The sequence below is a fragment of the Pipistrellus hanaki genome (genome assembly GCF_964339955.1).
Source record: "Pipistrellus hanaki genome assembly, chromosome: X".
Classification (NCBI taxonomy): Eukaryota; Metazoa; Chordata; class Mammalia; order Chiroptera; family Vespertilionidae; genus Pipistrellus; species Pipistrellus hanaki.
In genome coordinates, this window is record NC_140524.1 from 67,517,941 (window position 1) to 67,543,082 (window position 25,142).

The 25,142-nt window shown below is 39.7% G+C and overlaps 1 protein-coding gene across 4 annotated transcripts in view; it reads left to right on the forward strand.

Annotated features, from left to right (window-relative positions):
* The window catches only part of AR (androgen receptor), a 332,554-nt gene that overhangs the window by 291,069 nt on the left and 16,343 nt on the right, over positions 1 to 25,142 (forward strand). The window contains exons 5-9 of one of the 4 annotated variants that reach the window (XR_014793690.1): positions 1,402 to 1,546; positions 8,974 to 9,104; positions 9,904 to 10,061; positions 10,925 to 12,785; positions 13,915 to 17,627. Coding sequence is in view for 1 of the 4 variants with exons in the window: in XM_084869493.1 (XP_084725619.1) it covers positions 1,402 to 1,546; positions 8,974 to 9,104; positions 9,904 to 10,061; positions 10,925 to 11,080 (590 nt within the window). In the remaining 3 variants the exon portion in view is untranslated. Of the gene's footprint in view, positions 1 to 1,401; positions 1,547 to 8,973; positions 9,105 to 9,903; positions 10,062 to 10,924; positions 17,628 to 25,142 lie in introns of those variants that run through there. The other 3 variants (XR_014793691.1, XR_014793689.1, XM_084869493.1) reach the window with 3 other exon arrangements.

Here is a 25,142-nt window from a genome sequence, read left to right on the forward strand (position 1 = left end):
ACCTCCATGAGAACATAACTATTTATGCAGTAGAAGTGGCATCTGGGAAACTCTGTTCTCTGAGCATAAGGGAAGTAATTTGGAGCTCATCCCACTTTATAAAATTAAAATAAATTGAGGGTTCTTAGTCCATTTAATTAATATTTTTAAATACCTACTCAAATATTTGAATTATGCTATGTACTAGGAAAGAAAATATGAATAAGGAGGGGTGGTCTTTGTGTTCAAGAAGCTCCAAGTCTAGTGGGGGGAAGGGGGAGACAGATGTGTACATAGATAAATTCTAATACTGTGTAATGAATGCTATAATTAGGTGGGTTTACTGAGAATGTAAATGAAGAATTATTAAGTCTTCTGCTTGGGGGAATTGGAAAAAGCTTCACAGAGGAGGTAGCCTTTCAGTGAAAACTTGAATGCTGAGTACATGTTTATTATGTGGAAAACCTAGGAAAGGAGGAAGGCATTCCAGGCAAAGGCAATTGCTTGTGCAGAGATATAGAGGCATGAGAAAGCATGTTGTGTTCATAAAATTGTATGTTTTTCAGAAAATCTAGAACCTAGATTATGAGAAGGCAAATAGCAAGAGATTAGTCTAAGCAGGCAGGTAATGATGGGCCTGTTTATGTATAAGTAAGGCAAAAATAGCAGTAGAGTTGGCTATTTGCTGGAAAAAATAAACAATAGAGAGAAAGTGGAAGGCAGGAAGAGAGTCAGAGAATAAAGAGCCCAGTTGTAGTGTGGAAAAGACAGTGGTTGTCAAAAGCATCTACCATATGTTATGTAATAATAAACTATTCCCAAAATTGTTAGAGGGACAAATAAGATTATAGCTAGAAAAGAGCTTTATAAATTGAATAGTTCTGTTCATGTGGGAGAAATGATTATTATACTGCATCTTAAGAAAGGCATAGTGATCAAGAGCACAGGCTTTGGAGTAAGGCTGCTTGGCTTTGGACCTTGATGTGCCATTTATTAGCCTCAGGATCTTGGACAAGTTCCATAACCTTTCTGTGACTCACTTTTACTGATTCATAGAATGGGGATAATAACAGTACCTACATTATTGGATTGCTGTGAGGTTTAAATGAGTTAATATAAGTAGCATGCTTAGAAAAAGTGTATTTTTAAAAAATAGTCAATAAGTGCTAGATTTGTCTTTTCTAACTGACAGTGCCCCTTTTGCCTCCATCATCATCTCATTTGAGCAGCTCAGTGAAATAGAGAAGGAAAGGAATATTATTTCCACCAGATAGCTTACTTTCCTTCTGCTCCCCAGCACTGGTGATTGCAGTGGCTCTTCATGTACTGTCTGAGAACTAGGGATTTTCAGGACAGCAGAGACCTAGATTTCATCCAGCCCACAATTGCCCAGTCTGACCATTGTCTCTTCTCCATCTTCAGGCTTCCGAAACTTGCATGTGGATGACCAGATGGCTGTCATTCAGTACTCATGGATGGGGCTTATGGTGTTTGCCATGGGATGGCGGTCCTTCACCAATGTCAACTCCAGGATGCTCTACTTTGCCCCTGACCTGGTTTTCAATGAGTAAGTGTTTATAGGCCCAGAAATCACATAAACACAGCATTCTGGCCATGTCTGTTTGATGGTAATGATTGTAGTAACAGTGGTGGTTAGCCCATTTAACCTATACCATATATTAGGCAGTAGAGACCCCTTCTAGCTTCAATAATCTGAGATGGCTTTGCTTGACAAGAAGGTCAACTGATAGGAGGCCATGGGGGTTGGTTCTGAAGCCATCCCTTTCACACCAAAGACCCAACCTTGGTATTTTGGCCATATTTCTGACATGATTTGTAACCTATTTCAAAACCTCATATCAAGGTCCTTTCCATTCACTTTGACCAGCATAGGGAATGGGCATAGGGACTCTAGATGTGAGGGCTAAAATTCCTTTGGTCCCTTTTGCTACATCAAGGGCTACTGCCAGTCACCATTTGTTGATCAATTCCTTTATGCCAGAACTATACTAGATATTTTCTAAATTCTTTCTCATTGAATCCTCATGAAAACCAGATATCCCCTTTCTATAGATAACTAGAGGCTCAGTGTGCAGATTCATGCACTGGTGGGGACCCTTGGCCTGGCCTGTAGGGATTGGGCTGAAACCAGATCTCTGACATCCCCAAGGGTACTATAATAGATTGCAAGAGGGCACAGGCCAGGCTGAGGGACCCTACCAGTGCACCAATGGGGCTTCTAGTATGCATATAAGATCTTTGGTTAATCTCTTCTGGCCCTCCACCTTCCCCTCCCTTCCCTCTGAGATTCATCAATCTGTTTCATGTTTCCATGCCTGTGGTTTCAACAACAGCAATGAGCATCTGCCCCCTGGTCAATATACATCATAGTTACTGGCTGATCAGCAGGTCATTATATATTAATGAATGAGAAAAATTAGGCTCAACAAAATAAAGTGACTCACCCAAGTTAAAAAAACTAGTGCATGTTGGCAACAGATTTCAAAATATTTCTGTGTAACCCCAAGTTCTTGCACTTCATGGCAGTTAGTGATGGGGAAGAGCAGCTCCATCACTCTGGCCATGTGACTTTGGCCCAGTCACTTTTCTTCTCTTAAAAATAGGTTTAATTAATGCTTACCCTGCCATTAGTTCTATTTATCATTTATGAATTTTCCCAAGGTTCAGATTTTGAAATTATACTTATCTTGAGAAAAATCTGTTTATCATTGTTTTTGGGCATGGCCTTTGACTTTCTTGTCCTTCAGTTCCCTCATCTGTTAACTAAAGAGAACTTTTTCAAATGGCTTCTTATGATGACTAAAATGGGAGTTAATGGCTATGAAATGTCTGGTCCATAATAGACAATAAATAAAAAAAGAAGTACTTTTCTGGTACTTTCTTCAATAGTGATATTCTTCTCCACTTCTACTGTTTGTCATGCCTCGATGGCATTGTGAATGTAGCTGGTCAGAAAATATTCCCAAGGACTTTGAACTAGTCTCATCACAGAGAATCTTTTTGGTCAGGGCAAGAATTAACCTTCCCTTCTCTCTAGCCCTCAACTGAGAAGGGCCTTAAAATAAATTCTACAGGCCAGGAGTTCCTTCTAGTACAGCAATGCGGAGGAAAATAAGCACCCCCAGATGCCCTTTTTCAAGCCATCCAGTCCCTTTAGTCAGAAGCTAAGAATAACCATTGGGCTATTGGCATGACCTGTTCTGTGGTTTCCAAATCTCTAAAGAGTTACCTAAGATACCATCTTCTGGGGCAGGCCTTAAAATTCCCCTTTATGTTAATCTCTCACACCCATTCTCCTATTGCTCTCCAGTGATTGAATCAACTCCCTATGCACCTGCAATACGCTCACCATTCAGAGCCCTGCGACCTTTACAAAATGATAGTTGCCTATTTTCTAAATCTCAAAGTTCCTTCTCTGGCTTTGCATAAGTACGTGATACCTCACCTCAGCTTTCTGACCCATTCTCATAGATCTCATCAAAAGATACCATAGCCCTAGCCAGTTTTGCTCAATGGATTAAAGCATCAGCCTGGAACTGAAAGATTCTGGTTTCGATTCTGGTCAAGAGCACGTACTTTGGTTGCAGGCTTAATCACCAGCACTGATCAGACCATATTCAGGAGGCAACCAATGGATATGTCTCTCTCACATAAATGTTTCTCTCACTCTGTCTCTCCCCTTCCCTTCCATTCTCTCTAAAAAATCAATGGAAAATATACTTAGGTGAGTATTAACAACAACAAAAAGGTACCACAGGATGGTGGTGCTTGTACACGCCAGTACTAGCATTCTCCCACAACAACATCAAATTTACAACTAAAATACAGAACAACCATCACTTAGAACTACCTGAAATCTGGATTAATAGAAGTCCTATAGCTATAGAAGTAAATAAGGAAGCACACTGAGACTGGTAGAAGGGGAAGAGGTGTAGAATTGGCTGGTCCAACACCCACGGGTGGCATGTTTTTAATCAGGAGGGATATCTTGGCTGAGTAGACCCTCCTTGAGGAGCAAGGGGTCCAAGCCACACTCCAGGCCCTCAGCCCAGTGTTCCAGAGCTTGGAAGAGAAGTACCTGTAACTTTGGGCTGTATAAAACAGTGGGGATTGTGCTTGAGTGACAGGGAGGCAGCCAGAGACCCACATAGTTCCTCTTATAGTGCCAGTGCACATATGTTTTTGGATTCACTTGCTCTGAGCTCCAGTGCTGAGGCAGCAGCTTGAACAAATCTAGGGAGAAACAAGGAGGAACTAAATTGTCTATCATCAGGGCAAGAACTTGGTGGCAGCTTTCTCACAGACAAAAATTCTGGGACACCCCCCCCCCAACAGAGCTGACTGGCAGGCACCATATCTGAGTCTCCATCAATTGATAGATTGGCCTTGTGTAGTAGGTATCCTGTAGGGCCCAGTGGATCAGCCTCCCTAGTCACCACAGCTGGGCACTCTAGGTATGCCCATGTCATTTGCCCTACCATAGTGATTCCCTGAGATCCTGTCCCACCCAAGTTGACTGTAGTCTCTTCAATATGAATGGCCTGTTCTGTATCAGGCTTCAGACTTTCCTCAAACCTCTCAAACCAGCGTCACCTGGACTCAATGTGATCTATACTTCTTAATAAGTGGCCCAGGCCTGATACTAGTGCAACTTTACAAGGTTCACAGCTTGGCCTCTCCTGAATACATACTAGTCCAACACATGTACCAGCCATCTACAGATTGCTCTGTAGCTCATGCTGGGTGGCCACAGGCATGGCATAGACAGTGGCTAACTTTACACTTCTCAGGATTCCTTGGAGCTAGTGTACCCAATGGAGTTTCAGACCATGCCAGATTACAACTCTACCACATCCATAAGCTACACACTAAAGGGTTGGATTTGGTAAACACCAAAGCCCCACTGAAGCAAGTCCTGTTACATAGGGGTGTCTCCTGCATAGCAACTCTCCCACTGTAGACACAGCTGGTCCTCACAGCCAATTGCTATGGGGATAAATTCCTCCCAGTGATGCCAACATTATTCAAGGCTCAACTACAAAAAGTGTACACAAATGACACAGAGGTGTACATAGAGTGTTCAGATCAAGCGATTAGGGAGGCTGAACTATTGGGTCCTACAGGACACCTACTATATAAAGCCACTCTACCAATTCCCAGAGATGTAGCAGCTCTACCTAATACATAGAAACAAACATAGGGAAGCAACCACAAAGAAAAATACAGAGACAAAGAAACATGTCACAGATAAAAGAAAGAATAAATCTCCAGAAAAATAACTAAATGAAATGGAAGGAAGCAAACTACTAGATACCGAATTCAAAATAATGGTTATAAGGATGCTCAAAGAAGTTAATGAGAACTTTAAGGGACTAAGTGAGAATTTTAAGGAAATAAGTGAGAACATCAGGCATGAAAAAGGACCAGTCAAAAATGAAGGATACACTAACTGGAATGAAGAATGCTTTACAAGTAATAGTAGAGTAGAGCATGCTGAGGATGAAATAAGGGATTTGAAATATGAGGAATCAAAAAACACCCAGTCAGAAGAGCAAAAAGTAAAAATAATCCAAAAATATGAAGATAGTGTAAGGAGCCGCTAGGAAAACCTCAAGTGTACCAACATTCACATTATGGGGTGCCTGACAGAGAAGAGAGGGAACAAGAAATTGATAACCTATTTGAAGAAATAATGACAGGTAACTTCACCTACTTAGTGAAAGAAATAAATTTACAAGTCCAGGAAGCATAGAGTCCCAAAGAAGAAGAACCAAAAGAGACCCATACCAAGACACATCATAATTAAAATGTCAGGGTTTAAAGACAATGAAAGAATCTTAAAATCAGCAAGATAAAAGCAGTTAGTTACCTACAAAGGAGCACCCATATGACTGCCAGCTGATTTCTCAACAGAAACTTTGCAGGCCAGAAGGGAGTGGCAAGAAATAGTTAAAGTGATAAAAATCAAGGATTGACAACCAAGATTACTCTACCCAGCAAAGCTATTATTTAGAATAGAAGGTCAGATAGAGAGTTTTACACATAAGAAAAAAATTAAAGGAGTACATAAAAACCAAACCAGTATTACATGAAATATTAAATGTCGAAGAAGGAGAAGGAGGAGGAAGAAGGGGGGGGGAGGAAGAGGAGAAGAAGAAGATATAAAAATATGAGCAATAAAATAGCAATAAATACTTATATATAAACAATTGAATCTAAAATTCAAAATAACCAAGGAATCTAATGAGTAAAATACCCTGATTAATAAAATAGAACCAGAATCATGGAAACATGGAACAGACTGATGAATCTCAGTGCAAAGGGGTGAGAGGGGCAGGAAGAGGTTAACCAAAAAACTTATATGCACATTTGCTTTACACAGGGACCCATAGTGAAGGCCTGTTGTAGGGTGAAATCTGGATATGGGTGGAGGAGTGTAATGGGGGAGGATAGGGGAGACATCTTTAATAGTCTCAAGAATAAAGATCTAAAAAAATAAATGCTTTTACCCCCCCCCCAAATAAAAGATACCATAGGACTATTCACATGGTCTTAAACACATCAAGCCCCAGAGCTCCTGAAACAATAGGTGCTCCATCTCCCCTTCTTCTCATAGGAACCCACTATGCCAGAGCTCTTGGGATTCCTAAAAACATCTAAACCAATGTTTCTCAACAGGGATGCTGTTGACATTTTTGGAGGAATAGTTTTTCATTGAACAAGAAGTTCCCACATATTGGAATATATTTAACATTCCTGGTACCTGTCCATGATATACCAAATAAAACTCCAGTCACTGTGACAGTCTAAACTTCCTTGATACATTTTAGCACAATATGGAGACAGTAATTCTCTAGTTGAAAAACACTAATTGCTATTAGCCTCATTAAGGTACTAGTAATAGGGAGACTGAATTCCAAAGAGGAAGACAAGGAATCTGAGTCAACCCATTTGCTGATCTCTCTTATACCAAACCCTATTATAAGCCCTGCATTTTTCTTTCTTCCTGATCTCTTTTTGGGAAACACATATAAGGGTCATGAGCTTGAACCCTACTTGTGTGACTTTGGATAAATTACTTAACTTCCTTTAATCTCATTCTTCTCATCTGTTGAATGGTGAATATTATGATAATGGCACCTTCCTATACTAGTATGTAATTTATTGAACACTTTCTATTTGCCAGGCACCATGTTCATTGTTCTACAATTTTCATTTTCCTTCTTATCTACTCTCCTTTACTCCCAACTACCTCTGCTCTCCTGGATTCAATTATTGACCCCATGTTTCCTGCCTTCTATTCTCTTTCCCTTTCCTTCCTTTTAACTATCTCCTTATTCTTTTAGCCCTTTCTCCCCATTTCTTGTTCCTATCTTTTCTGAATTTTTTTCTGTTGCCTTTCTCCCCCATCTTTCACAAATTTCTGTTTTGGGGGCTTAAAGAAGTGTTACAGCAGTCCTGCATGCCAGGAGCATGATATTAATGGTAGGTAAAAATATTACAGTGTTTTTATCAACAGAGGCCTGGAAGTACAATAAATACCAGAACAGATCCAGGCCCCAGGGTCAGCATGTGTTATTTTAAAATGCTCTATACAACAACAACAACAACAACAACAACAACAACAACAACAAAAATCCTCTATAGTGAAAGATCTTGGAGCAACAGTGTTTTGGTCAATTGACTTGTGATACTACCTAAATACTTCTTTCCAGTTGAGTTCCAGTTGGAATTGAATATTTCTACACCATCTGCCTCCTTCCCCCTTTCACAAGGCCAGGCAAAATTTATCTGAGATAGAGTGTTGAGCTTCCATCCACCTAGTGCCAGAACTATTCAGGTTGTGGACCATGCTAGTGGTTTGGGAACCAAAATATTAAACCACGGCCTTCAGTCCTTCAGTCACAATCTGGGAGTTGTTTTTCCTCACCATTTAAGTGGGTGTCATATTCCTTTTACTTTATCCACAAGATATATAATCTCTCTCTCTCTCTCTCTCTCTCTCTCTCTCTCTCTCTCTCTCACACACACACACACACACACACACACACACACACACACACACACAATTTATGGAGTGCCTGAAACCAAGAATGCCTACTAGCTGGAGGAGGCTGCATTTTCTCTTAGATGATTGCCATAGACAGTCATGGAAAAGAGAGTTGGCTCGCCATAAGAAGCTTGGCCACTTCCCTATATAATTTTAGGTGATAATGTGATGATCTGTTCACAAGTCACTATAATGAAAACAGTTCACACTGTTTATAACTCCCAAACTGTAGTAAGGAACAGCCAATATATGATAGTGTAATCTCCCCCTCAGCAGGGGGGTCTTTACAGTAAACATTCAGAAAAAATTACTGGATGATTTGATAAACATTGGAACTTATTTTGAAGTGACAATGGGGAAATCTTCTTCCCTAGGAGCATTTAAATAAATATTTAAAATTTTTGTATGGGAAATGGCATTCAAGCCAAGAGGCAGGGAAATTGACAAGAAAAAACTACTACTATAGTCACTTAAGAATCCTGGTATCCTTACTTTAAGAGTTGATTTCTAAGTCCTGTCTCCTATAAATCTTACAAGTTGGGATACCTGGGAGGCATGTTCTGGCTCTGGATGTAGCTAGGATATTGAAAATGTAGTCAGGGAGACCATGTGCCTGGCCCATTTTGATTAGACTTGTCTATCTCTGTCTCAGGAAACAGAAGGAGCGCATGAACCTGGAAGTCCCATGTGTTTACCCATATCCTGACCAGGAGAGATGAGTAGCTATCAGAATGTCAGGATTTTTTTTTGGGGGGGGGGGCGGGGGGTTTGATAACAACCTTCTTTCTTGCCACTAAAGTACCAACAAGAGAAACACCAAGCTCTTCTTGGAGAACCTGGCAAGGGGAGAGCATCGAGAAACATTCTCTTGGGCTTATTAACCTCCTTCATTTCCCTCCTTCCTCTGTGTGTCTCTTTCTCAGGTACCGCATGCACAAGTCCCGGATGTACAGCCAATGTGTCCGAATGAGACACCTCTCTCAAGAATTTGGATGGCTCCAAATCACCCCCCAGGAATTCCTATGCATGAAGGCACTGCTGCTCTTCAGCATTAGTAAGTGCCTGGAGGAGTAGGGAATGTCCCTGGGGGCCGAGGGGCTCAGAGAAGAGTTGCTTTTTTCATTAAAGAGTTATCAGCCCTGGACATTTCCCTTTTGTTTTCACCCTTCCTACTCAATTCTCCCTTAGCATCATTTTGTCTAACAAGGATAAATGTCATAGATAAAGACCAATTTCATTGCTAAAATTCATCCTCCATTAGATTTCCACTTATCCCAATCATCTCTTTGGGATAAGATATTTTGGTTGATTGTAGCAGACCACTGAAGTTTTCCATACCTTCTACCATAGAAAAAGGCAAGGCCTACTTTGCATTTCTTGTAGGACAGAAGGGACTGCCAACAGGAGAAAGTCTATGTAAATAAATCAGACAGGGTTTATTTGGCATCCAAAAATGTTTCTGTAATGTCTCTTCTAAATTGAGTGCTCTTTTAGCCTATAAATGAATCAATTTGGTATTCAAAGTTATATGTTTTAATTGTCTAAATCAGAACTACTCTGTGGACAATGTGAAACCATAGGTCCCAAGAAATGTGTTTAGAAGACTAGAAAAATAATATGTTAAGTACATTGTATTTACTTGATGCTCTTCAAGTTGGGTTCAGCTAGCTTTTCCCCTAAGATCTGGCAAACTCAAGGTCCCAGACATATAGACTTTAGCTACAGGAAATCAAGTAGATGATTCCCTCCCTGTGGGGTGGGTGTCAGGTTTGTGGCCAGAAAACTTGGTGCTTTGTCTAATGCTCCTTTTTGGGCATGCTTCCCCTTCCCATTCTGTCTTCATCCCACATCAGTTCCAGTGGATGGGCTGAAAAATCAAAAATTCTTTGATGAACTTCGAATGAACTACATCAAGGAACTTGATCGTATCATTGCATGCAAGAGAAAAAATCCCACATCCTGCTCAAGGCGCTTCTACCAGCTCACCAAGCTCCTGGACTCTGTGCAGCCTGTAAGCAAATGATGGAGGGTGCCTTGTCAGGGAGAGCTGCCTGATAGAGCCAAATGATAATATGTTCTTCTAGGGTCTGGCACTACCTGTTGGGAGGTGCTTCCATACTCCTCTTACTTTGAATGTGGTCCAGGAAGAAAATGCAATGGAAAAGAAATGAATACAGGTCACAATGTCCCAGCTGGATGTTGTGAAAGAGGTGGAGGAGTTGAGAACAGAGCAGTTGGGACTCAGGGAATGGGCTTAGAGCAGATAAGTTCTCTGGGCAGACAAAACAGACCTGGATGTTTTTCCCCTCTTTGAGTCATGTGTGTGTGTTTTTGTGCATACACCATTTGTGTTTCTGACTGTGTGTGTGTGTGTGTGTGTGTGAGAGAGAGAGAGAGAGAGAGAGAGAGAGAGAGAGAGAGGGCGGGAGGAAGAGGAAGAGGAAGAGGAAGAGGAAGAGAAAGAGAAAGAGAAAGAGAAAGAGAAAGAGAAAGAGAAAGAGAAAGAGAAAGAGAAAGAGAAAGAGAAAGAGAAAGAGAAAGAGAAAGAGAAAGAGAAAGAGAAAGAGAAAGAGAAAGAGAAAGAGAAAGAGAAAGAGAAAGGAGCCCTGGGTAAGAGGAATGCTTAGTCCTGAGTCAGAAAGTTTACAATGGTTTAAGAGATATCTTGGGAACCCTCAATGATTCCATGGAGGTAATTTAGTGCAAACATGTGTGTGCACGTGTGTGGAGGTGCACACGCGCGCACACACACACACACACGACCAAGAACAGGGAAGGAGAAAAATCAAATGTGGGAGTAAGAGCCTAATAGAAGTCAACTCTTTGTCAACCCTGTTTTCTTGTCCCCTCCCTCTCTTATTGTCCCCCCTACAGATTGCACGAGAGCTGCACCAGTTCACCTTTGACCTCCTAATCAAGTCGCACATGGTGAGCGTGGACTTTCCAGAAATGATGGCAGAGATCATCTCTGTGCAAGTGCCCAAGATCCTTTCTGGAAAAGTCAAGCCCATCTATTTCCACACTCAATGAAGCTTTGGAAGGCCCATTTCCTCACCTCACCTCACTTCCCTTTTCAGATATCTTCTGCCTGTTATAACTCTGCACTACTTCTCTGCTGTGCCTTGGGGAATTTCCTCTATTGATGTATAGTCTGTCATGAAGATGTTCCTGAATCCTAGTTGCCAGACTTTTTTCTATTTTCCTTCTTTCTTTCCTCCCACCTCCTCATCTGACCCTCCCATGGCACTTTCAGACTCCTCCCTGCAATGAATGGCTCTTATCTGTGTTTTGAATGGTGTTATATCTCTTTAAATCTGTGATGATCCTCATGTGGACCAGTGTCAAGTTGTGCTTGTTTATAGCAGTGTGCTGTGTGCCAGCCACACAAACGTTTACTCACCTAATGCCATGGGAAATTTAGAGAGCTAAGAGTATCTGGGAAAACCAAAAGTCAAACAAACAAACAAAAACAAAAACAAAAATCTTGCTAGGATATTTTTCATTTAAAAAATATAAAAACAAACAAATCTCCAAAGATGCTAATAGTGACTAGAATAAGGTGAGCATTACAAGACCATGGGGAATCACTGTTATTTTTCAAAACCCTCCCTCCTAAAGTTTCTGCCAACAGCTTTTGCCATTAGAGAACAGGATGGCCCCAGAACTGAGTTGGGGGAAGGGAGAGACAGATTTAAGACAGGACAAAGAGGACAGTTAAATCACCAGTATTTGCTCACATTTTTGGTCCCTGAGGTCTAGACTGCTCAACTGCAGAGCAATTCATTTTACTGAAAATGTGCTTCTTATTTGAAAACTTGTCTGCATGTGGAATGCCTCTCCCACCCCAATCTTTTTCTCTCTCACCCTCTGCTTCCATGCTTAAATGGACTTTTAATAGCTTTTCTAGTAACTTTGAAAAAAATTTATCTTTAGCCAAAACTTGGCCACTTCCATTAATGAGTAAGACCAGCAAGAAAGAGAAGAGAGATCTGACTTTTGGAAGGCCCCATTCAGATCCAGGTCTGCTTTCCCATTTTTGAGCCAAGGAGGAACTTGGGGCTGGAGTTAGAGGAAAAGGAAGTGGTGGTTTGGCTCTTCTCCATTTAGGACATTGAAGAATTGATCCCTTTTTGTCCCCATCTTTAAAAGACCTGAGTGCTTTTAGCATGACTCTATGCTGTTACAAGGTTCCTCCACCCTCCTTCAGTGTTTTGTGGGCCTGAACTTTACCAGCAACAGTGGTGAAATTTTTCCACTTCTTTAGACATGTTCATGGACTCTCTGCTAAGAGCCCCCACCACAAAGAAGGCTAATAAGCAGCAGATTTCACATTGATTTCTAAATGTCAGTAGACTCAAAGATTTCTTACCAAGTATCTCTCATCAACTACCACATCTTCTCCGCATCCCATATACAAACTGGAAAGAAGGCATCAATATGTTGAACAAGCTTGGCGACTTGCCCTTGTCCCCCAGAGATGGTACCTTCCCACCAAGTAGAGAAATGCCCGCTTTCTCCTTCAGAACAGCTAAAGGAGCAACCCTTATTGGGGTAAAAGAGAAAATTCAGTTACCAGCTTGGAAGAATGGAGCACTAGAAACAGAAACCTGTAAATGCTTTCCTTGCCACCCAGCATATTCACCTGCAGAAGTCACGGGAAGAAGAGAGATGAAAGCAAGAGGAGACTGACTACTAAATTAAGAGGCAAAGTTTAAAACCAGATGGATACCATCTGGTGAGTTTGCTCCTCCTCCTCTTCTTCCTCCTCCTCTGATGCTGATTCTGTGCTCTGACTTTGGCCATACTCAGTCAGACTCCCCACCTATGATGCTGCCTGTCAGACAGAGGAAAGCTGAAACACTGAGAGTACAGAATCATGGCCTCTTTGAAAAGTTCTGGTTGGTGTGGTTCCAATGGGCTGCCACCCATGAACTCAGGGTGTGTTCCTTGGACACTGGTTTCATATAGACATTTGGAAAACCTCTAATCTGTTGACTTTGTTCCCAAATCCCAAGTAAAGAGGGAATGCCCACCTACTTTCTCATCTTGGTCACTGCCTTATCACTTAGCTCTTTAATTCACCTGCTAAACTCAAGAAATTAGAAGCCAGTAAACAAGATGCCCATTTCAGTTGGTTCACTTTACTTGTTGAGAAGATAGTTTCTGGGTGATATGATATGATCTTCCCTGATTTCTGTGTTGATATTAATAGCCTAAAGAACTTGAAAAACAGTTTCTTTAAATAACAAGAGAGAAGGGAACCCAAAATGGGTGATATACCAATCCAAGACTGCTGGATAAAACTAAAGCTAACAGGTTCTCTTTCTGGCATAAAATAGACAAATTCTGATTTTCTTTGTTATGACACCATTTAGCTTTCTATAAGCTCATGGGCTCATGTTTTGCTATTTTAAACATAAAAAATACACCACTCTTTTTTGTTAAACTTGATTACATTTTAATAATTACTTTACATCTATTTTGAAATGATCTTCATCTTTTGTGGTACATGGATTTGATAATATCATACTAATACCTCTTCTTGAAAACACTAGAGTCTCTCCTTTCCATTTTCCTATCAAATTTTTCATCTTTAGAGATTTCTCAATTGTGATTCTTATCCTTATGAATATACTAGTACATGTTTTTCACTTGTGAAAGCAAAAAATCAGTATAATTATAATCAGCAAGAACTGGATTACTCCAAATTTCAGAATGGCAAGAATAGAGAAAACAGCCTACACAGGCTTTAGGCCTATTGCTTTTGCACTGGGGATTCTATGAGAAAAAGTATTTTAGCTTGGCTTTGTTCTACCACAGATGAAAAGGGGATTTATGCTTTATTTTTGTCATTGATGTCCCAGCCAATGTAATTGACAGAAGTCTCATTTTGCATGCACTCTACTCTACAAACAGCGTTGATGTGGTTGGTACACTATGCTCACCCATGAAAGATTGGCCAACAAGATCCACTCACCTGGTGAGCTGGAAGATGAAGATCACTCATCAGACAAGTCATTGTCTCCAAAGAGGCTATTTCCAAAGAGGTTTGCAGTGTTCAATGGGAATGGAGAGTAAGGAAGAGAAAAGAAAATGGAGCACCAGAGAGAAGGCCCTGTCTGTGTGGGCAGCAGACCACTGGCAGGGTCACAAACTCTGTGGTCAAATAAAAAAGTTGCGTGGCAGTTTCAGCTCTTGTTCATTAGACAGTTCATCCAGGCCTAGTGTCTGAGCTGAAATGAGGGTTGGATTCTTTTTTCCATTGATTTTATATGCCACAGACAGTGTCATCGTTCTTGGAAAGCTCATTATTTTTTAGTGAGAAAGGGATATTTTAAAGGATTTTGTCATATCTTTGAAAAAAGAAAATCAGTAATACATATATTTTTATATATGTTCACTGGCACTAAAAAAGAAAAACGTTTCCTTCCATCCCTCTGTCCTTTAAGTAGTTTCTGAGGTTTCAGAAATAATGTGGTGATGCTAAAGTTCCTCTCTGTCCATCCTTTATTTTTAAATGTATATATGTGTATATAGCAAGAATAATTCAGTTTGTACTTTAAGAGAAAATAGTTCTACCATTCACATGATACTACCAATTACACAAATAACCTAACTTTGAGCTACAAGTAGCTCCTGTTTGTTTCATTAGGCACAGCACAGACATGGCCTTGACTCTTTTCTCCCTTGATATTTAGCAGAGCACAAAAGCCCAAGCCACTGCCTTTACCCCTTCCCAATCTTGTGCCAGGGTTTCGCCTTATAAGATTCTCTCCAGACAACTTAATAACTATGCCTGCATGTTCCCTGCATGACCATGAGAAAACAAGTGGATGACTACTAATTATCCTGTGCCAGTTGCCCAAATAAAAGGTCACTGAGCCAAGGAAATGGCCTTCATGCTCGACCCCCTATAGGGGGAGTCATGAGAATCAGGAATGCTAAATCACAGGATCAAACCCCAAAGTTAAAGTCAAAACAAGCCATTTTGCATGTGCAATTTCTTGTAAAAAGAAGTTTCTACTCTTGCTGCCTTTTATAGGCAGTTCTGTTCTCATCTCTAATCTCTTTGAAAATCTTTGAAAGATGTTTTTAAAAAGACAAAGAGTTGAGAGCATCACATTATGTAACCAAAGATTACACTGTATCTGCTAAGATACCAAAATTTTTAAGGGCAGGGAGGAGTAAACATTGGTGCCTCTTTGGTAAGCTATCCAAAGACAGATTAAAGGACTGACTTATGAGTTCTGTGGGTTTCCCCCCACATACAATATACATGTTTAGAAGAGTAGAAGATAATTTTGGGGGGAAATGGGATTATTGGTTCTTAACTAAGAGATTTTATAAGAAATAGCTTTCCTTTTCTCCAGTAGTTGTTCAGAAACTTTTTAAAGGTCCATAATTGCATGGTTGGAAATGGAGCTGTCTTGGCCACTGTGTTTGCTAGTGCCCATGGTAGTTTATCTTAAGATGTGAGTCCCTTGCTAAGAAAGAGAGCATTTAAAGGACTAGATTTTGCACTAGAGGGACAGCAGGCAGGAATCCTCATTTCTGCCCACTTTGGAAGACACAAAAATGTTCTCTGCAGTTTAAGACAAAAGGTTGAAATACATTGTACATGAGTATTTTTATCCATGTTTCAAAACTGAATTATAAACATAGATATAATGTGTTCTGATAGCTTTACCTTTCTCTGATCCTTTATATTTGGTTGCAGGTCACAATTCATACCATGTATTTGTGAGAGAGGCTGCAGTTCCATTTTGGAAGCTCTCTCAAAACATAAAAGACACCTGGGTTGATCAGATAACAAGAGATCGCTGTCCCTATTGGGGCCTGATTACAGGCTTTGCAACGGAGCAGGGAAGGGGGAAACGGTAGGGTACATGATATATTGCACTTTACTAGCCCAAGACTGATGAATGTTTAAAGGGTGGTGAAAACTCATTGGAACTGACTGGGGAAGGCCCATACTTGGGGTCAAAGGTCCATCAAAATGATTAGCCAGTGGCCCCCTAATGGGACCTAAGCATTTGGAAGAAGGAAGGACATTCTTTGTTTTCCACCATCCTTGTTGAGAAAAGGGCAGTTTACTGCACTTGGGAACCTGGAGCAAGTGCTCTATCTTTCATGTAATTTACTCACCTGCAATTGAGGTGCTCTTGCTACTGGGTGTCTATTTGCTTTAATTATGGTTTTGGATATGTTCTGTAAAGATTTTGACAATGGAAATGTGTTTTTCTCTGTTATAAAAATTGTCAATGTACTATAAGTTATATATCTGTAGGTACTGGTCTGTCTTTGCCAATAGGTAGGGATATTTTTCTTCAATTAAGAGATTGACACTGGGGTCTGTTGCTCAAAGCCTCCCAACTCTTAACCATTTCTAGGTGAAGGTAGAAAAATTCACGTTATTCACCCCTTTTCTATCACTTCTGCTGAGGCAACAAAACACTTGCAATATTACCACCCACCAAAGTAAATGGTCAATATTTGAATTTAGCAGGTAAACTCTTAAAGGTAGAACACCCTTTGACTCAGCTTCAATTTATCCCCATTTGGTTTGGCCAGAAAGTACATAATATGTATTGATTGGTTTTCAGCCCCAATTCAGTATAATAGGGGTGCTGGTTCCATTTTGTATCCCACTTGTCTCTTAACCTCTTATGGAATTAAATTAGAAGCTATGGATTAAGTGGCCCTTGTGTTTTAAAATAGTTCTCACGTGCACTACTTAACAAGGCTGTCATATAGCTGCAGATTCCATTGGCCACCAAAGACTGGAACACACACATACCCCAAATAAAAGAAAAGTCTGAGATGTTGCTGCTTCTCCGATGGTGCCCTCTCTGACTGATGCTTTATATTTTTGGACTGTGTTTCCTGCACAAGAGAAATGACAAGCCTGCAGTCTTTTCTAACCTTGGCCCTTGGTGCTCACTCTATGGCAATGAAGTGCCTGTGGGGTTGCCCTATCCCATAAGCCATTCAGGTTATGAGAATAGTCACCATTGGGGTGGCTAAAGCTAAAAGAGAATCTATTCAGAATTTAGTGACACCCTTCTGCTTTCTTCTAGACTGGAATATTGATTAGGGAGTGCCTCAAACATGACATTCTTGTGCTGTCCTTGAGCTTAATTTGGCAGCAGGAGGGAGCAGACTATGTAACCAGATGAAAGAATTAATTTAGATAATGATGGAAAAATAAAGAAAAAGAGAAAGCATCATATAAAGATTTTTCAAAAGAAACATTAATTTTGATTGAAACTTGTTTCAATGGGGTTTCAGTTCTCACAGCGGCACTTGGCCTCTACTGGGCAGCAGGACCAGCCCCAACTGCTAGTGTTCTGTTCTCTTTTTGTAATCGTGGAATCTTTTGTTGCTCTAAATATGATTAAAAATGACAGAAACTTATTTGTTGTAATACATTTGTGACTCTGGGTTTGTCTCTGTCTCTGCTTTCAGAAGTGTCATCCATTGTATAAAATATTGGCTTGCTGGTCTGCCAGATAAAACTTGGCCACAGCCCCTGTTGTAGCTGCAGGCTCTAGTTGCTGTTAACCAAGAGACTCTAGAAAAGCTGCTAATGTCCTCTTATCACCATTGTTAATTTGTTAAAACATAAAACAAGCTAAAATTTCAGATGAATGTCATCAGAGTTCCTTTAATTGGCTGTTTTTATTGGCTGTCTTTATTGAAGTCAAGTATTGGCATCATGCCCAGTGACCTCTTATGCTACTTTGGTTTTCATATACATAATATTTTTTAATCTTTGCACATGGGTTATAAACTTGACCTGTGTTGGCTTTAGCATAGGTTGACTTAGGACAACTAAAATATCAAAGTGTCTGGGCTAGAAATCACAAATGGACACTGGTGGTCCACTACAATCTCTCATCAAAAACCTTAAGCTTGTCAGCCAGGAAAAAGTCACACAAAATCTAGCTGTTCACCCTCAGCCTCATTTTTATAGGAGCATAAAATGGGTATGAGCTTCACCATCCAGTTCTTGTCAAGCTTCAGACAAGGAATGGGCATGTTCACACATTTACATCCTCATTGTTTTTTCAGAGGTCATATAATCTTTGATCACTCAGGTAAAATTTGACTCATCATTCTTTTGGGTTTTTGAAAGTTCAAGAAAGCTCCCCTCCTGTCTCATTTCAATGTGGATATTTATGAGATCCAAAAATGAATTTCTGGGTTTGAAATACAGGCCATCAATGTTCTATAACAGATATATTAAGGAATAATATGAAAGGTCTTTATACCTCACCTGTTATAGGGGTTGTCACAGTACCTCTCAACTGGACTGGGTTGGGGATTCAGTAAGAATGTATATAGCCCAGATGTTGGGTTTATTTCTCTGATTTTGCACCCTGTTTAAATGCCAGAATCCCGAAGAATGATGCCTTATTGAGCCTTGTTTTTCACTGGCCAACTCAGAGTGGTTGGATTTCTCAACATATTTCTTCAAACAGTGTTTGATGGACAAAAGAAAACAATAGATTCTTAGCATGTATGTTTGTGTGTGTTTCTGCAAGAGAACATGTAGGTTTGTGTGTTTTGGACCTACAAACAGTGTCCTATCAGCCACCCTACTTGGTTTCATTTACTGTTCAGCCCCTGTCTTAATTAAAAAGGTAATTAGCATCCCTCATAGATTTTTAAGGAGTACCAAAGCACACAGGTCAGGAAGACAAGAACACCTAGTGCCGTGGTCAGCAAACTTTAGCTTGGGAGCCACATGCGGCTCTTTGGCCCCTTGAGTGTGACTCTTCCACAAAATACCACAGCTTGGGTGAGTCTATTTTGAAGAAGTGGCATTAGAAGAAGTGTAAGTTTAAAAAATTTGGCTCTCAAAAAAAATTTCAATCGTTGTACTGTTGATATTTGGCTTTGTTGACTAATGAGTTTGCGGACCACTGACCTAGTGGATTAAAAAGAGCCTGGAGGCAGGAGTCCTATGTGAGCTAGCATATAACTATGATTCTGATCTGCTGATATGATGTTAGGAAACCTGCTTTCCTTTCCTAAACCCTAGTTTTCTCATATATGAAATGAGTGTGTCTGAGGTATGAAATCGGACTAGATGATATGGAAAGCCCCTTCCAATGTGGACACCATGGTTATTGCGAACAGCATCATCTTTCTTAATAGTGATATAAAGAGGGAAAGAAAGGGCAATTTGTCATCCTGAGAACATAATTTTTATTGTTGTTCTCACTCAACGACCCTCTACAGTGCTCACAGCCCTCAGATAAGGAGGCTGAGCAATGGTTCAAGGCTGCAATGTACTCTAGCATGGGTACACTATGAGAGGTCCACAGAGAAGGGCCCACCACTAGGACATGTAATTATGAAACTATAAACTACATGTTTGAACACCTAGGGGGTCAAAAAGACAATTGAGTTCTGAGTAATAGATGCTGTCAACCCCTGGATGGATGGGGGAAAGGTTCAACAATAATCTCATCAATAGCAGAAATAAATAATTAAGTAAGTCACAGTCCATGTTTTCAGTGAGTTTACAAACTATTAATTGCTTTAGGCCAGGCCCATCTGGAACTTCAGCCTATCACATCCATCCCTAAGACAATATTGGGCTAAGCTTTGATTTATTTTTGTTTCCTTTTAGAACTAGAAGGGGTCTTAGCTCCTAGCCTCAAGTTTTCGTACTTCATATGAAGAAACAAGGTGAAAAAACTAATTGAATGTCATTGTGAATTAGGACCTGTGATAAGGGACTAGGCCTAGAACATTCAACTCATGGTCAGTTTACGTGCCTACAGGTGTCATGGTACATTGGCAGAGCACATAAGAACCTCTACTATCCACTTTCACACTGGCTCATAGTCCTGGTGAGAGAGCCTCCATTTCTTGTCTGTGGTTTCCATATTTTGAGCCCAAGGATTCTCTACTCCATATACAGCACCTATTTCACCTATGATTCACTCCCAGAGGTTTGTGTTTTGTTTTGTTTTTGCATGCAACTACAATAAAGGTTGAGAGAAGAGAATTATTGAAAGTGATAGAATAGGAATTGCAGAAGCAATGAGAAACATTTAAACAACACACTTAAGTATGAAAACCTAATTTTTGAGATAACAGGAAGATGCAGATGATTCAAATCCTCAGATTCTTTCGTCACCATTTTTTAGTCCACAACTCCCCCCGTTCCCTCAACTTATTTCCCAGGGTGCTTCAAGCAAGGAGAAGGCTATTTGGGGAATTTGGTCTGACTGCCAAGTAGAAAAACTATACCAAAAAAGATGACTTAAGCCAGATTATATGAGAACATCCTCCTTCACCCCATTAGGTGACTTTAACTATAAGACCAGAAAACAGGCCAGCAGAGCAAACAGAAGTTCTGAGAGACACATTGCTTGGGCAGTGATACTTGTCCTCAAATGAAGCAAGCCCTTTTTATACCTATACACTGTGACATAGGGAATAATGCCAAGGTTGAACTAATCTTTAGGGGAATCACACCCACTTCAAAAGACTGCAAGAACTCTTCACATGGGCACAATATCCAAACATCTCCTCATTCGTTAGTTCTTCCTTTTATTCAATAATTATTCCTGCAATCACTATGTATCACACAAACAAACAAGACAAACATGCTCTCTGTCCTCACGGAACTTCCAGTCTTGTGGAAGAGACAGAGAGACATATAATTGTAATATAATGTAATGGGTGCTATATAATTTAATAGTTAAAGAAGTTCAAAGTCTCATTGGACTGCAAAAGAAGGATGCCTAGCATAGTCTAGTGAGGAATTCAAGTAATGCTTCTTGGAGAACTCTAAGTTATAACCCAGGTTGGATGAAGATGAAATTGAGGTGGGTAAAAGGGAAATTCATTTTTAGCAAGAGACAGCTATCTTTTAAAGCAAACTACCAATAGTTTGGCCTGAAGGAAATGTTTAAAAAAGGGTGAGGCTGTGAAAGAGGATGGTAGAAAAGGAGACACAAATAAAGTCAGTGAGGGCCTATGTATCATACTACAGAGTTTGTCCTTTATCCCAGGGTGAATGCAGAGGCATAAAAATTCTTGTCAGTATTTCAATTTTCATGTCTTCTTTTCTTTTTTTTTTCTTTTTTCTTTTTTTTAAAAAAATATATTTTTATTGATTTTTCACAGAGAGGAAGAGAGAGGGATAGAGAGTTAGAAACGTCGATGAGAGAGAATCATCGACCAGCTGCCTCTTGCACACCCCCTACTGGGGATGTGCCCGCAACCAAGGTACATGCCCTTGACCGGAATCGAACCCGGGACCTTTCAGTCCGCAGACCGACGCTCCACCACTGAGCCAAACTGGTGCCGGCAGTATTTCAATTTTCAGAACATATGATCTCATTTGAACTTCATAACATTTTGAAGAGGCAAATAGGTCATGGATTAAGTCCATTTTGCATAAAGGAAAACTGAGGCTCAGCATAATGAAGTTATTGGTCCAAAACCTGACCCTAAGTCTATACAGGACACACGAAATCTTCTAATTTCCAGTCTCAGGCTTCTCACATTAGATCTATCAAAGACCTCAGGATCTGGTACAATTCTTGGAATGTATTCAAGAGCATTTGTGGTGACAGCATAATATCCCATCTATACTTGTCATGACCTGTTTGGGATGACACTAGCATGAGGTTCTTAGATGGCAAACAGGGCATCCAAGAAAAGAGCAGTAGCATCATTTTAAGAGGTAGTGCATGCTGTGTGGAGCCAGCCGAATTGGTGCTCTGTGGCTGTGGGGGCCTCATTCATTCATCCAAACAAGAATTTTTTAAAAATGCTGGAGAAGAAGAGACAACGTTACATTTTCCTAGAGAAGAAGACACCAGACTTTGGCATTGAACAATGAGATGAAATTGCACATGAAGGAAAGGTAGCTTAACAGGCAACCAAAGCAGAAAGAAGAGCAGAGATAAATTCCTAAGAGGCAGGAAAGTGTATGGCTTCTGCTTTGGTATAAGGAGTTGAAGATGAGTCTGGACTAAGGCCCACTGTGGAAAGCTTGTATGTCCTACAAAGAAATGAATTTTTTCTGTAGTCTAGTCATTCTCAGTTGCCACATGTTAAAGATAATGACCACATGTGTGACATATTTCAAGGGAGCTTCCAGGGTTATATGCAATTCCTGACACTCAGCTATCACTTTGCCACTTTTTCTCCCACTTAAGGAAGCAAACGCAAACTTAAGTGAGACTGACAGTACTAAAAGGAAAAAAGTACACTTTTAAGAAAATTAAATGTTTAGGATATTACCAACAAATTATTCTCCATACCTCACAACTGATTACAGAATACCAGTTAAGATCACTATAGATTTTTTAACAAAGCTGCAACACAATTAGATTTGGGAGATGGAAACTATGCTAAAACATTTTGTATAAGAATATAATAGAGTGTAACACATAGTTTGAGTCAAGGGAATAATAATAATAAATGTACTGAGCATTTACTATGTGTTAGGAAATGTTAAAGATAAGCTCTTTATATTGTGTCTCACATAATCCTTACATCAACCCTATGATTTGAGCTCAATTACTCCCATTATATAGATAAAGAAACTAAGGCTCCAGCTCAATATTATTTTTTGGCCTAGACCCAAGGTTACTTCTAAGTAATAAAGCCTGAACTCAAACTAAAGTATATTTGTTGCCAAAGCCTACAGTATTGATCACTGCACTATATTTTCTTTTTGAAAGACTGGTTGTGTATCTCAGCCTTTGCAAAGAGTCCCAATGAACTAAGAAACAGGCAGCATTATAAATAGCAATAAAGAAAGAAGGATATCACATTGGAATTGTCTTCAAATTCATCCACTGCAGGAGTGACAGTAATGTCTGGTTTACATTAGCTAATGTTTTCCACAGAGCAGACGCCTCCTCCCCAAATTTCAGAGTTGTGTTGGGGGGGAGGGGAAAGGTCTTCTTCAGCCCTGCAATCTCCCAAGTCTTGCCAAGTCTTGCTTTTCTTTCTTGTCACTGGTTAAAGGTACCTGTGATACAGCAGTTCACCAGGTGTTCAGAAAATCACTGAGCATATTTGTCCATAAAGGCAGGCAGGAGGAAGAGTGTTGTATCAGGAATCAGTATTAGCTCTTGCCACTGACTAGCAGGTCAATGTGACCAGACCCCTTCTCCCTTCTGGGCCTCAGTTTTCCCATCTATAGAGAGAGGTAGATAGGACTAGGCTAGTTTCTTTTTAGATTCTGTGAAACTTTTTCCTAAAACCATAATTTTGTCAATCAGCAAATTTCCAGTTTTATCTAACTCCAACCTATAATCTTACCCGACATTTTAGAATCTGTATTATAAAAAAGGACTAAAGATATAATTTGCTCTACTTGTGAATGTTTTATCACCAGCCTCCTTGACAACACACCCAATATTTCATTGCTTATTGTTCCACAACAGCCTCTAGCCCAAAGCATGCCATCTTACCTACCATTCATACACACCTGTCAATCTTCATGGAAGTATATTTCTACTAGTGCTTTTGGGGCCATTCTGTTCCTGGAAGATTTTTATATGGGTCTAAGACTCTGCTAAACATATCTCCTCTCCATAATAAATATGGGTAACTGTGGCTGTTTGTGGAATCTCTGAGATGGGGGTGGTATGGACTTTATCATTGTCTAAGTCAGGAACCAACATATAGGCAATGCTTTTGGGTAAGTACTAATGGACAAGAGACCAGATCAAAGGCCTCCCTTTCAAAATAAGGCAATGCATTCTACTAGCCTTTGTTTATGTGATTACCTTCATATGAAATTCTCTCCATTTCTGACTAGGCAAATCCTTCCAACCCATTAAAGCTCAACTCAAGCACAATCTCCAAGATGTTTTGTCTGATTGCCTCAACTGGAAATGAGCTCTCTCTCCTTTAAATTTATAATCTCTTTCCCTAAGTCCAAACCACTACTTTGGCTTGCAGTTAATTATAATAGCAACCCACTTCCATTTATTTCCTTAGAGCACTGTGATATCCACTATCTCACTGAAGACTCACAGGAACACTATAAGAAAAGCAGGGGAAAATGTATTAATATCACAGTTAAATATGTGACAGGAAGGAAGCATTGTTATTATAGAAATTTGCTGGAGCCTCTTATTTCTGGCAGTATGTCTTGCTAGATACCCTAAATGACCCTCCCAATTAAAACAATTAAAATATAAGGCAAAATACAATAAAAATATCTTCAAGGCCATTGCTAAACTAATAGATAGGAAAGAATCCATAGCCAAAAGGAAGTGAAATCGGGAATTCTTCAGGTTAATGAGTGACAGAGCCAAATTTTTATCTGAGGATTTTACCAGACTCTGGGAAACTGAATTTCTACTTTGATTATTGTAAGAGATGAGGAAAGAAAAAGATAAGGACTAGGGCTTGCCCAATATAAGAAGTCTTATTAGAGACTTCCACATACACTGAATATAAGAGTGTAAGAGTGAAGAAAAATTAAATTTGTCTTACAAAAGGAGATGATAGGGTGGAGGGGGAAAAAATAACTTCTCATGAGAATTTATAACCATAGAAGGTCTTTGTAGAGTTTTATAGTCCTAATAAACAATAGTTATAAAGTCTGAAAAACTAAAAGCTGAAATATCAGTTCAGCTATGGAAGAATGCAATTTTCATCTAGGCCTTAAAAATTAATATATATAAAGTTCCAAAGAAAATGATCATCTTGTGGTCAAGTGTTGTAAAACACAGAAAGAAACACGATACCCTGAGTAAAAGCACATGAAAACAACAAACATCAGAATCAGACTCATATGTGCTATAGAAGGTAAAACTATCATATAGGATATAAGTTAACTTTATCAAAAGGGGTTAAAGCGGTTTATAAAATGCTTAAAATATAAGCAAGAAACAAGAGACTAAAGAACAATCAAACATTTCAAAGAGGGTGAAATAGAATCACTGAAACTAAAAAGTAGAAGAGGATACTTAATACATATCGATAAACAAAAGAACATAAAATGCACAAATAAAATTGTTGTTAGATACAAATTATTCATAAGGTAGCACAGAAAGACAATAAAATGATAAATATTAGAGGTTCAGAGACATGAGGCTAG